Source organism: Mobula birostris, chromosome X (genome assembly GCF_030028105.1).
Source record: "Mobula birostris isolate sMobBir1 chromosome X, sMobBir1.hap1, whole genome shotgun sequence".
Lineage (NCBI taxonomy): Eukaryota > Metazoa > Chordata > Chondrichthyes > Myliobatiformes > Myliobatidae > Mobula > Mobula birostris.
The window spans coordinates 79,760,841-79,773,410 of NC_092402.1; the positions used below are offsets into that span (position 1 = coordinate 79,760,841).

Here is a 12,570-nt window from a genome sequence, read left to right on the forward strand (position 1 = left end):
GCCTGGAATGTGCTGCCTGTATGGAAGTAGAGGCTTTTAAAGAGACGTTCAGATAAGCACATGGACGTGGATATGAGGAAAGTGGAGGGATATGGACATTGTGTAGGCATACAACATTGTGGGCCGAATAGCCTGTTCCTGTGCTGTACTGTTCTATAAACTTACAGTAACATAAATTATACACAATTTACAAAATAAGAAAAGTAAACATAAACACACATGTAAGTTGTGCAAGTTAATCCAGGGTCGCGTTAAGGTATTTCAGTTCGGTACAGGACCCCGATACAGTGGGGAAGAAGCTGCTGAAGAACTTTGAGATGTGAGTCTTGAAGCTCCTCTAGATTCTGCCGAGTGGGAACATTTATTGCTTTCCTGAGACATTATCTCCTGTCGATGTCATTTATGGTGTGGAGAGCTGCACTAGTGATGAAACTGGATGAGTATACTACACTCTGCAGCCTCTTGAATCCCTGTGCATTGAGTTTCCATGCCAAGCCCCGAGGTAACCCGTCAGAACGCTTTCTATCGTACATCTATAGAAGTTTGGCAGAGTATTCGATGACATATTGAATCACCTTAAACTAAGAAAATAGGGATGCTGGAGTATATTCTTCATTGTTGCATCCAGAAGCGGTCGAGTGTGTTGAGTCCTTTGATGTTACCGGTGACATGCTGGCAGTAGTTCGGCAGAGGATTCTTCAAGTTAAACTAGTTGAAGTGCCCTCCGATGCTGAGGAAGGCATTGGTGAGGCCAGTTAATCACGGAGCTCAATCCCTCCAGTGCTAGTTTGACATCTGCCTGGGGTGGGAATATACTTCAACCAGTGTAACATCAGAGAACTCCCCCGCTAGATAATAATGTAAACCATACGAACGAGATAGAACCTCCTGCTCCCAGCACTCCAGCAGTTAGTCAGGAAGCAAAAGTCATCGCCTCCGCAGTTTCACTTACGCTCCATTCCGGTTGATAAACACTCCACTTCGGAAGTGACGACCCCGTCACCTTTACCCTCGGACACTTTCGTTTCGGGTGAATTTGCCGTGAAGCCACTTCCCACCGGCAAGCTAAGCTGGAGGCTAACCCGCAGCAGCGCAGACAGAGCAGGCATCGGAATCGCCTTTCGATCCGGAGACGAAGAAGAATTGAAAGAAACGCCGAAGTGTCTTCTGTAAAGAACCCGGACACCATACTACCTTCATAGCGAGCACAGCCATAGACAGGTGTATCCGCGCAGAGTCGCTACCAAAGTGATGTGCTCAGGCTCTGTACACTGACCACCCTGCGATATGGCACCACTGGCGTTGAATTTAACAGAATCTCTGTCTGTGGATCCGAAGATCAGCGCTGAAAGGCGCAGGGTTACTGTCACCGTGATCAACTGCAGCCCTCACGGATGCACCGACACAGTCACGTCCTCACCCCACCACCGTCCCTTGCCAAACCTGACCCACCCTCCACAGTACCTCGGACCACCCGATCTGAACGAACGCATGAAGTCCGGAGCCTGGGCACTGGTTGTTCTCTCCGGTGGCGGATTTTCCCGTCGTTGCTGCGGGACTCTCCCGCTTTCAGATTCCTTACTTCAGAGCGAAGGTCGCTCTCTCCCGACGCGTTCCCAAATATCCCGCACTCATTTCACTTTTCGAATGTCACCCATTTTCGGATTTTAACATATAAAATCCGGCAGTATGGCAGAGAGAGCTCAGAGCACGATCCCCAGACACAGGACTCGGCAGCACCGGCGTCCGCTCCCGGATCACAAGCCGCGGCGTTTCTATATCCTGAGTTCCAGTTGGCGAACAAGACTGGTTTTCGGAGCTGATTCTAGTCTCATATCGGTGCTTTATTCTGTGTCGGGTGAAGATGGCATTGGGCCGAGTTTGGAGAGTTTGCAGTGTGTGGCTGTTTTTGACCGTGACCCTGACCCTGGGCTGTGAGAGGCTGCGGTTACTGCAAGTTCTCAACACAGAGACTCTGGGCAAACTGAATGAAATGGTGAGTTGAACCCGCTCCCAGAGACGGGTCCTGACAGTCCCGGGCTGTTCGTTGTTAACAAATAGTCTGTTCTCCCGGTGTTTCTGTGTGGTGGGATTGTCAGTAACGTTGAAATCTTCTGTCTCAGGGTGGCCGCCTCCCCCGACAGTGTGCGACTGAGAGGCTGTCGTTGAAAACCAAGCCTCTGGACCTGGTGAAACTTTCGGCGGAGGTTCATGTGAGTAAACTCTGGATTTCACTTTAATATAATTCATTGGAGATATTATGCTAAGTAATGTGAAGGATCGGATCCGAACTTTACCCAGATAATTTGACTATATCAGAATATGAATTCTTTCTCTCCATGTCACACTCATTTTCTGACTCTATCACTCGGACTTTCAGGACCCCATTCACATGGAATAGATCTCATTTCAGTTATCACACTGCTGCCCCCTTTCTCTCTATCCCACTCACGGGTAGCTCCCTCTCTGTATCTAACTCCCTCCCATCATCTAATCTAATCATTTCACATGCTCTGTCACCAATAAACATGTCACCCTGTATCACTTTCGGCTAGCTTTTCCTCTCCCTCCCTGTGTGTTCCTCTCTCTAAATATCTCTCCCGCACCCTACAGTGACATTACGGGTTCTGTTGATCTCAGGAAATGCTTGCATCCTCTCAGATCATCACACTACCTACGTGCTTCATTGGTGATGGAACCACCGACTTCACTTTAAATGCACTGAAAAATCGTGAGGTTTCTCGTTAAATTATTTTACATTATAGCTGACCCTTTGGTATCGAGGAGATAAAAGCTGAGGGGAGACCTGACACTGGTGTGCCATATCATGCGTGGTTCTATGATTGTAGGCATCTATAAACTTTCCAAATCGAAGAAATGTATATGACCAATGTTACAGATTTAATGCAAGACTTTGGAGTACAGGATGCGATAGCAGGAAAAAAATCCACAATGCATGGATGGAATTTGGAACAAACATCTTAAGACAGAAACTCTCACGATATCTGTTCAAATTTCAAGTGAACTTATTATCAAAATTGATATATTTCACGATATACAACCCTGAGATTTGTTTACTTGATGGCATACTCAGAAAATACTCATTAGAAAGAGGTGGCCTAGGGTCAGAAGGTGTTGAACCATTGTGGATAGAGTGTGGAACTGCAAGGGTAAAAAGTCCCTGATGGAACTTCTGTACAGATGCCCAAACAGTAGTAAGGATGTTGCCTCCAAGTTACAATGGAAGATAGAAAATGAAAGCCAAAAGGACAATGTTACAACAGTCTTGGGGGGACTTCAATATACAGGTAGTTTGGGAAAATCAGGTTGGTGTCAGGTTACAGGAGGTAGGATTTCTAGAGTGCCTACAAGATGGTTTTTCAGAGCAGCTCGTGGTTGGGCAGACTAGAGTATCAGTTATTCTGGATAGGGTGTTTTGCAAAGAACCAGAATTGATTAGAGAGCTCGAGGTAAGAGAGCCTATCAGGGAAAGTGATCATAATATGATAAAATTCACTATCCAGATCTTTCAATGTTCAGTAAGTTTCAATGAGACTCCCCACCCACCTATCCTTTTAAATCCCAGCAAGTACAGGCCCAGAGCCATCAAATACCCCTCATATATTAACCTTTTCATTTCCGGGATCATTTTCATGAACATCCTTTGAACCCTCTCCAATGTCAGCACGTCCTTTCTTAAATAAGGGGCCCAAAACTGCTTATAATATTCCAAGTGAGGCTTCACTAGCACCTTATAAAGCCTCAGCATTACATCTTTGTTTGATATTCTAGTCCTCTCGAAATGCATACTAACATTGCATTTGCCTTCCTCACCACGACTCAACCTGCAAGCTAACCTTTAGGGAATGCTGTACAAAGACTCCCTCGTCCCTTTACACCTCTGATATCAGCATTACAGTGGAGTATAGGGAATTACAGAGGCATGAGGGAGCAGTTGGCCAAAATTGATTGGAAAAGAACACTGGCAGGGATGACAGCAGAGCAGCAATGGTTGGAATTTCTGGAAGCAATTTGGAAGGCCCGGGATATATACATCCCAAAAAGGAAGTAGTGTTCTAAAGGAAAGATGACACAACTGTGGCAAAAGAAGTGAAGTCAAAGCCAACATAAAAGCCAAAGAGAGGACATATAATTGAGCAAAGATTGGTGGGAAGTTAGGGGATTGGGAACCTTTAAAAAACTAACAGAAGGGAACTATAAAGTCATTAAGAAGGTAACGATGGAATAAAAAAGTAAGCTGGCCAATAATATTAAAGAAGATATCAAAAGTTTCTTCAGATATATAAAGTGTAAAAGAGAGACAGGAGAGATATCGGACCACTGGAAAACGATGCTGGAGGGATAGTAATGGGGGACAAGGAAATGGCAGATGAACTGAATAAGTATTTTGCATCAGTCTTCACTGTGGAAGACACCAGCAGTATGGTGGAAGTTGCAGGTAGCTGGAGGCATTAATTGTGTGAAGTTACCATAACTAGAGAGAAGGTTCTTGGGAAACTGAAAGGTCTGAAGGTGGATAAGTCACCTGGACCTGATGGTGTACACCCCAGAGTTCTGAAAGAGGTGGCTGAAGAGATTGTGGAGGCATTAGTAATGATCTTTCAAGAAACACTAGACTCTCAAATGGTTCTGGAAGACTAGAAATTTGCAAATGTCACTCCACTCTTCAAGAAGGGAGAGAGGCAGAAGAAAGGAAACTACAGGCCAGTTAGTCTGACCTCAGTGCCTGGGAGGATGTTGGAGTTGATTATAAAAGCTAAGGTCTCAGGGTACTTGCCATAATCAGCATGGTTTCCTCAAGGGAAAATCTTGCCTGATAAACCTGTTATAATTTTTTGAAGTAACAAGCAGGATGGACAAAGGAGAATTGGTTGATGTTGTGTACTTGGATTTTCAGAAGGTCTTTAACAAGGTGCCACACATGAGGCTGGCTTAACAAGCTGTGGGCCCATGGTATAGCAGGAAAGATTCTGGCATGGATAACACAGTGACTGATTAGCAGGAGGCAAAGACTGGGAATAAAGGAAGTCTTTTCTGGTTGGCTGCCGGTGACTAGTGGTGTTACACAGGGGTCTGTGTTGGGACCGATTCTTTTTACATTATATATCAATAATTTAGATGATAGAATTGATGGCCTTATTGCAAAGTTTGTAGGCGATATGAAGGTGGAGGGGCAGGAAGTTTTGAGGAAATAAGGAGGCTGCAGAGGGACTTTGACAGATTAGGAGAGTGGGCAAAGAAATGGCAGATGGAATGCAGTGTCAGAAAGTGTAGTTCATGCACTTTGGTAGAAGAAATGAAAGGGTTGACTCTTTGCTAAATGGGGAGAAAATACAAAAAACTGAGAAGTAAGGAGACTTGGGAGTCCTTGTGCAGGATTCCCTAAAGTTTAATTTGCAGGCTCAGGCAAATATAATGTCAGCATTCATTTCAAGTGGACTTGAATATAAAAGCAAGGATGTAATGCTGAAACATTATAAAGCACTCGTAAGGCCTCATACGGAATATTGTGAGCAGTTTTGGGCCCCTTTTCTGAGAAAGAATGTGCTGTAACTGGAGAGGGTTCAAAGAAGGTTCAGAAAAATTGGAGGTTGCGGGAAGCTAAAGGAACTGCTTCTGTAACACTTTCATTTGTCTCCACCCAAAGTCTGAAGGTTGTAATAGCTGATGCACAATACTTCTTTTAAAAATATGCAATGGTCAGTGTACATCAGGCTCTTGACATGGCAAACCTTTTGTCATATAGCTAAACTCCCCTTCTTATTTCCTCCTTTCCTGTTCTTCCTTCACCTGTTTTTCATTCCTCTAAGAATTTCAATCTCTTCATGAGATTGGACATGTCTCGAAAATCTCTCCCTCATTGCCTGTGTCTTGAGGAGATCAGCCCAAATTTCTCTGGACTCACTCTGTAACTGAAAGTCCCTGCAGCATTAATGTATTCGTGCAAATCAGTTCCGCAACCTGTCAAGGACTCTAGCATTCTCTCCTGCACCTGAGGCCTTACTAATAGGAAATTCTCCTTTCGCTGTTTAAACTATTAACTGTAGGCTGCAGTTGACATGGCTCTGCACTTTGATAAATTCACTGAATTTAGCAGTCCCTTAGTTAAGGTCTGTTTGTTTGAAGTTAATGACTGATTTTGTCTTGTCCTATTCTACTGAGAGTTATAAGCATTCTGTTCTAAATCTCAACTTTACTAGAACCATGGCCCTACTAATGTCACCATGTGTGTTTTGCACAGGCGCAGGAAAGGATCTGGATTGTCCATCAGACCCTGCATCACCTCCGCAGGATCTACAGTTTGAACCTGAGCTCAGTCACGTGGGTCCAGAGCTCAGTGGAACACTTCAGGCTTCTCTTGGATCGGCAGCTCAAAGAGCTGGAAGACTGTGTTTGGAAACCAGGCTCAGAGTCCAAACCAAGGAAGAATGCCTCAATTATTAAATACTTTCATGTACTGAGAGAGTTTCTGAGACAGAAGGTGAATTAACATGTGATCGCCAGCACATTATTTCAAACACTTGATATTGGTTTATTATATAACGTATTTAATTTTCTCTCTTTCAGAGATTCACTGCCTGTGCCTGGGAAATAACCCGCGCTGAGACCAGAGCACATCTACAACAGCTCCTTCTCATTATGGCAAAAATCAGCAGAGGTCACTGAAGAATTACCAGAGACAATTTTTATAAGGGACTAAAATTGGTGACTATTTATTTAACAATAACCTTCATTGATCAAAAAGAATATGTGAATTGATTCATATTACATTTCAAAACAAAAGCAATTGCTGAAAATTTGAATGAAAACCTCAACGGGTGGAAATACTCCATACATGTTGAGAGGAAAACTTGGGCCCAAAAAAGACTTCCAACATTATCAATGATTATCAGGCTGAGGCATTAACTATATTTCTCCTCCTCCCACCTGCCTCACTGTTGTCTAAACAATGGAGCATTTTCAGTATTTTCTGTCTTTATGATGCATTATGTTACATTGCAGAGATTTTCAGTTGACAAATAATGGAGAACAGAGAGTGCCTGGAACTTTATTTGTTAGTGTTGAATTAATTTATTGGTATTTATTTTTGTATTGCTACTATGTGATGAAATGTGAATTTGGTGATTGTTCCTGTCTCTGTCCCTCACTTAAAAGACTGGAAACTAGTGCAATGCAAAGTTGCATTTCTGGAGAAGGTGCTCTGTCGCCAGCTTTTCATTCTCACTGTCTTTGGTAGCTTGTCTCTGTTTTGTGGATGTTATTTTAGTTCCAATTGTAAATGGAGCTGGGTAACAAATCATTTTCCTCAATTTCATATAAAAGATATGGATTTGCAGAGCCATTCCTTATGACTTCATCCCTGACCACAGTAATCATAATGTGCTTGTTCTTCCAGTGGTCAGAAGCTAAATTTGCCTTTATTTATATTTATTGTGATATGTTTAAAACGTGTATGTGTGGCTAAAAAAGCATTTAATTTATTGTTATTGAGAGATATCTAATGGATAATATTTTTCTAAGTAAAACATTTCATTAAAGATGCATCTGTATTATTTATTCTCCATATTACACAATTTTTTAATAATAACTTTTGTGTTTGCTGATTTTCTCAGGAATATAAGATTTTGCCTTCACTTTCCCTGTCATAGGCTTTCCCCTCCATTCTATACCTCCCCCTCAGCAGACGAAGCATACGCATACCTCTGGAAATTAATTGTCTTAATTTTCTGTTTTCTGGATGATACATGGATTTAAACTAATAGTTTCCTTCTTCATATTCTCCTGTTGAGTGAGAAACCTTTGAGCCTGAAATGAAGATATAACACTGGCTTCACAGCAGAAACCGTATGCAGTAGTACCCTGAGGGAGAATAACCTGTTGTTTTTCCTGCTTATATTGAGCTCACTGTGGCAGTGGAGGAGGCTGCAATTTTGTCAGAATGGAATTAGGATTGAGAACTAAAGTGGTTTCAGATTCCAGCATCACAAATTTAAATTCAAGTTTATAATAATAATAATAATAAATACTTTATTGATCCCGAGTGGGAAATTCTTTCATTACAGCAGCAATATTTAAAAACACACTTAACAGTGTGCAGACTTAACTAATAATAATGTATGAAATAATAAAACAGAGGCTAATGAATTATGATGTGTATTATTGTTTGAGGCATTAGTACCCAGGGTATAAATGCTACGAACATTTTAGCAGCAGCAGCTCAGTACATTGGAAATCTGATAAACATAAATTAAATTAACTTAAATTGATTTAATTATATTACAAATTAAACATCAAAGAGTGAAAGTTGAGAGAGAAAGAAGAAATATAATCCAATGTTGAGTTAAGATATTCAGTTCAAGAACATAATTTAAGTGAGGGAGAATTTACTATTGAAGTTTGAAATGTGAGTCTTCAGGCTCCCCTAACTGCTTGCAGCATCAAAGCAAGGGCATATCCTGGATTATGAGGGTCCTTAATGATGGATATTGCTTTCCTGAGACATCGCTTATGTAGATGTCATTGATGGTGGGGAAAGCTGGACTTGTCTGCTTTCATAAACACAAAATAATCTGCAGATGCTGGGGTCAAAGCAACACTCACAACACGCTGGAGGAACTCAGCAGGTCGGGCAGCATCCGTGGAAAAGATCGGTCAATGTTTGGGGCCGGAACCCTTCGTCAGGACTGAAGAGGGAAGGGGCAGAGGCCCTATAAAAAAGGTGGGGGGAGGATGGGAAGGAGAAGGCTGGTAGGTGCCAGGTGAAAAACCAGTAAGGGGAAAGATAAAGGGGTGGGGGAGGGGAAGCAGGGAGGTGATAGGCAGGAAAGGTGAAGAAGGAATAGAGGAAAACACAATGGGTAGTAGAAGGAGGCGGAACCATGAGGGAGGTGATAGGCAGCTGGGGGAGGGGGCAGAGTGACATAGGGATAGAGGAAGGGAGGGGGAGGGAATTACTTGAAGTTGGAGAATTCTATGTTCATACCAAGGGGCCGGAGATGACCTAGACGGTATATGAGGTGTTGCTCCTCCAACCTGAGTTTAGCCTCATCATGGCAGTAGAGGAGGCCATGTATGGACATATCTAAATGGGAGTGGAAAGCGGAGTGGAAGTGGGTGACTACTGGGAGATCCTGTCTATTGTGCCTTTGAAGTGTGATGGGAAAGCAGATCACCTGAGAGAAACCACTGAGTATACTGAGGGAAGATGCCAACCCTCCATAAACAGTATCCAAGGTCAGGATTGAACTCAGATCCCTGGAACCATGAGAATCATTGGGTCATACAGTTCTGAAAAAGACTCCGGGTTTACATTGAGCATCAAGCATCCATTTACAATAATCCTGCACTAAGTTTATTTCCCCTCATTCCAGTCAACTCTCCCATCCATGTTCAAACACACTAGGGTTAAATTTCAATGGCCAGTTAACCCAGCAATCTGCAAATCTTTGGAAACTGAAGAACTAGAGGCGATATACAACTCAACTCATGTCATTGCATTGCTGTGGAAAGAAGAAGATTCAACAGCAAATGGGAAGAAATTCAGGAAGAGTATATTCAGTAAAGACAGATCCAGTATCAATTCTGCAGGAGCTCCATCAAGACTGACTTTAGCCAAGTGGACGTGAACATTTTGCAACATCTAGCAAGTAAATAATTTTGTCCAACACGCCTGTTTCATTTAGAGCCTTCCAAGCTGTGCAGATGGAGTCTGCTTACTAGATGAAAAATAGGGCTTCAAAGAACTGCTTGAATGTAACAAGGACCAACCTAATTAGTCTAATACACATTCTGCAGCTATTTTGAATAGCTGTAAACACAAAATACTCTGCAGATGCTGGGGTCAAAGCAACACTCACAACACACTGGAGGAACTCAGCAGGTCGGGCTGCATCTGTGGAAACGATTAGTCGATGTTTTGGGCTGGAACCCTTCGCCAGGACTGAAGAGGGAAGGGGCAGAGGCCCTATAAAGAAGGTGGGGGGAGGGTGGGAAGGAGAAGGCTGGTAGGTGCCAGGTGAAAAACCGGTAAGGGGAAAGATAAAGGGGTGGGGGAAGGGAAGCAGGGAGATGATAAGCAGGAAAGGTGGAGAAGGAATAGGGGAAAACGCAATGGGTAGTAGAAGGAGGCGAAACCATGAGGGAGGTGATAGGCAGCCGGGGGAGGGGCAGAGTGACATAGGGATAGAGGAAGGGAGGGGGAGGGAATTACTTGAAGTTGGAGAATTCTATGTTCATACCAAGGGGCTGGAGACTACCTAGACGGTATATGAGGTGTTCCTCCTCCAACCTGAGTTTAGCCACCTCATGACTTCACCAACCTCAGTAGAAAAAGCCTGCTTGCATTTGCCCTATCTCTACCCCTCAAAATGTTATTTACCTTTATCAAATCTCCTCTGAATCTTCTACATTCTAAGGAATAAAGTCTTAACCTATTCAGTTTCTCCCTATTACTCTGGTCCTCCAGAACCAGCAACATCCAAAATGAATTTTCTCTGTACTCTTTCAATGATATTTACATCTTTCCTGTAGTAGGTGACCAAAACGCACACGATTTCTGGAGATCAGCCCCCTTCTAATGTCACCATGTGTGTTTTACACAAGCCCAGGAAAGGTAAGGCGAGTAACAAAGGAGGGACAAGGAAGAAAATATAAATGCACGCTTATAGACAGAATCAGAATCAGGTTTTTATCATTGGCAAGTGTCATGAAATTTGTTAACATAGCAGCAGTAGTATAATGCAATACATAACAATATAGAAAGGAAAAAATAAATAAGTAAATCAATCACAGTAAGTATATAAATATATACTAAATAGTTAGATTAAAATAGTGCAAAATAGAAATAATATTTTTTTTTACCCCGAACAATTCCCCACTGATCTCCCTCCTGGCACTTATCCTTGCAAGCAGAACAAGTGCCACACCTGTCCCTACACCTCCTCCCTCACTACCATCCAGGGCCCTAAACAGTCCTTCCAGGTGAGGCGACACTTCATCTGTGAGTCTGTTGTGGTCATATACTGTGTTTGGTGCTCCCACTGTGGCCTCCTGTATATCAATGAGACCTGACGTAGATTGGGAGACTTCTTCTCTGAGCTTCTACGCTCTGTCTGCCAGAACAAGCGGGACCTCCCAGTGGCCACCCAATTCAATTCCACTTTCTATTCTCATTCCAAAATGTTCATTGATGGTCTCCTGCAATGTCAGGATGAGGCCACACTCAGGTTGGAGGAACAACACCTTATATTCTGTTTGGGTAGCCTCCAACCTGATGGCATGAATATTAATTTCTCAAACTTCCGGTAATACTCCACAACCCTCCCCCCTTCTTCTCCATTTCCCATCCCCTATTTCTCTCTCTCACCTCATCTCACCAATCAGCATCCCAGCTCTTTACTTCATCCCTCCCCCTCCAGGTTTCACCTATCATCTTGTGTTTCTCTCTCCCCTCCCCCACCTTTTAAATCTACTCAGCCTTTTTTCTCCAGTTCGGTCCGAAACGTTGACTGTACTTTTTTCCATAGATGCTGCCTGGCCTGCTGAGTTTCTCCAGCATTTTGTGTGCGTTGCTATAATATTTTTTTTAAAAAGTGAGGTCGTGTTTATGGGTTTAATTCCTCATTCAGAAATCGGATGGCAGAGGGGAAGAAGCTGTTCCTGAATCGCTTTATGTGTGTCTTCAGTGCTGCAGCTCATGGTCATATACTGTTCAGAAACATGAGGAAATGGGCCAGTGAAGGAGGGAACAAAGTCTAATCTTTCATTTCAGGTTGGAGACAGTTTGATGTCAAAGGACTGAAGGTTGTGGGAAATAAACATTATAAAGCAGAGATTAGAAGTCCAGGTAACAGACTCCAAGCAGAGGCTCCAAAATATACAGAGATGTGAATATTAAAAAAATGACAACTATAAATGAAAAATAAACACCAGTTTGTTAAAACATAATTTTCCAAAACATTTATTTACAGTAAAATGTTCTCATTCAATATAAGTCATTACAGTGTAAACAAGAACTTAATTTGTTAATAAATACTACACTGCAAAAATGATTTACGCATTTAGTTTGAGTGGTACAAAACAACAACAATTCACTAGACAGAATAGTCATAACTTAGAAATAAAAAATACACAATGAATGGATAAATAGGTAAAATTTAAATAAATAAATACATAAATTGTAGTGGTCTTGCGGGGATCTGAAGCAGGTGTCACCGTGAAAGTAGAATGATGAAAATCAGGGTAGATCCTGGTTAACTGGCCAGTAAATCCAACCCAAAGAGTTGGGAAAGATTCCCATATCCCAGATGAAAAGTGGACTCCTAAATTCTCATCACGATCAAAATCAGAAGCTAGAATATGCAGCCTTGCAAAGCTAAGAGAACAATAGAGCCAAAATTTGAAATCTGGCTTGAACCCATAATTCATCGCAGGAAGCAACTCACTAGGTCCATTGATGCTACCTGAAGTGTCATATTCTGTAAAACCAGTTCCTTCCATAAAATGTCATTTTACGCAATTATACACGCAGTGGCCATTTTATTAGGTACT

The 12,570-nt window shown here is 42.4% G+C and overlaps 1 protein-coding gene across 1 annotated transcript; it reads left to right on the forward strand.

Moving 5' to 3' along the window:
* The first annotated feature begins 1,864 nt into the window (after positions 1-1,864).
* Positions 1,865-6,687, forward strand: LOC140191733 (interferon a3-like). Its single transcript, XM_072249426.1, has 4 exons — positions 1,865-1,996; positions 2,124-2,213; positions 6,263-6,502; positions 6,589-6,687. The coding sequence occupies exons 1-4, from the start codon at positions 1,865-1,867 to the stop codon at positions 6,685-6,687; spliced, it is 561 nt and encodes a 186-aa protein (XP_072105527.1).
* Positions 6,688-12,570: the final 5,883 nt, after the last annotated feature.

Excerpts from the sequence above, each read along its gene's own strand:
- LOC140191733 (XM_072249426.1), top strand. The coding sequence starts at position 1,865 with ATGGCATTGGGCCGAGTTTGGAGAGTTTGCAGTGTGTGGCTGTTTTTG. Across the intron at positions 1,997-2,123 it reads TGGGCAAACTGAATGAAATG|GGTGGCCGCCTCCCCCGACA; the intron begins GTGAGTTGAACC and ends CTTCTGTCTCAG. Across the intron at positions 2,214-6,262 it reads AACTTTCGGCGGAGGTTCAT|GCGCAGGAAAGGATCTGGAT; the intron begins GTGAGTAAACTC and ends TGTTTTGCACAG.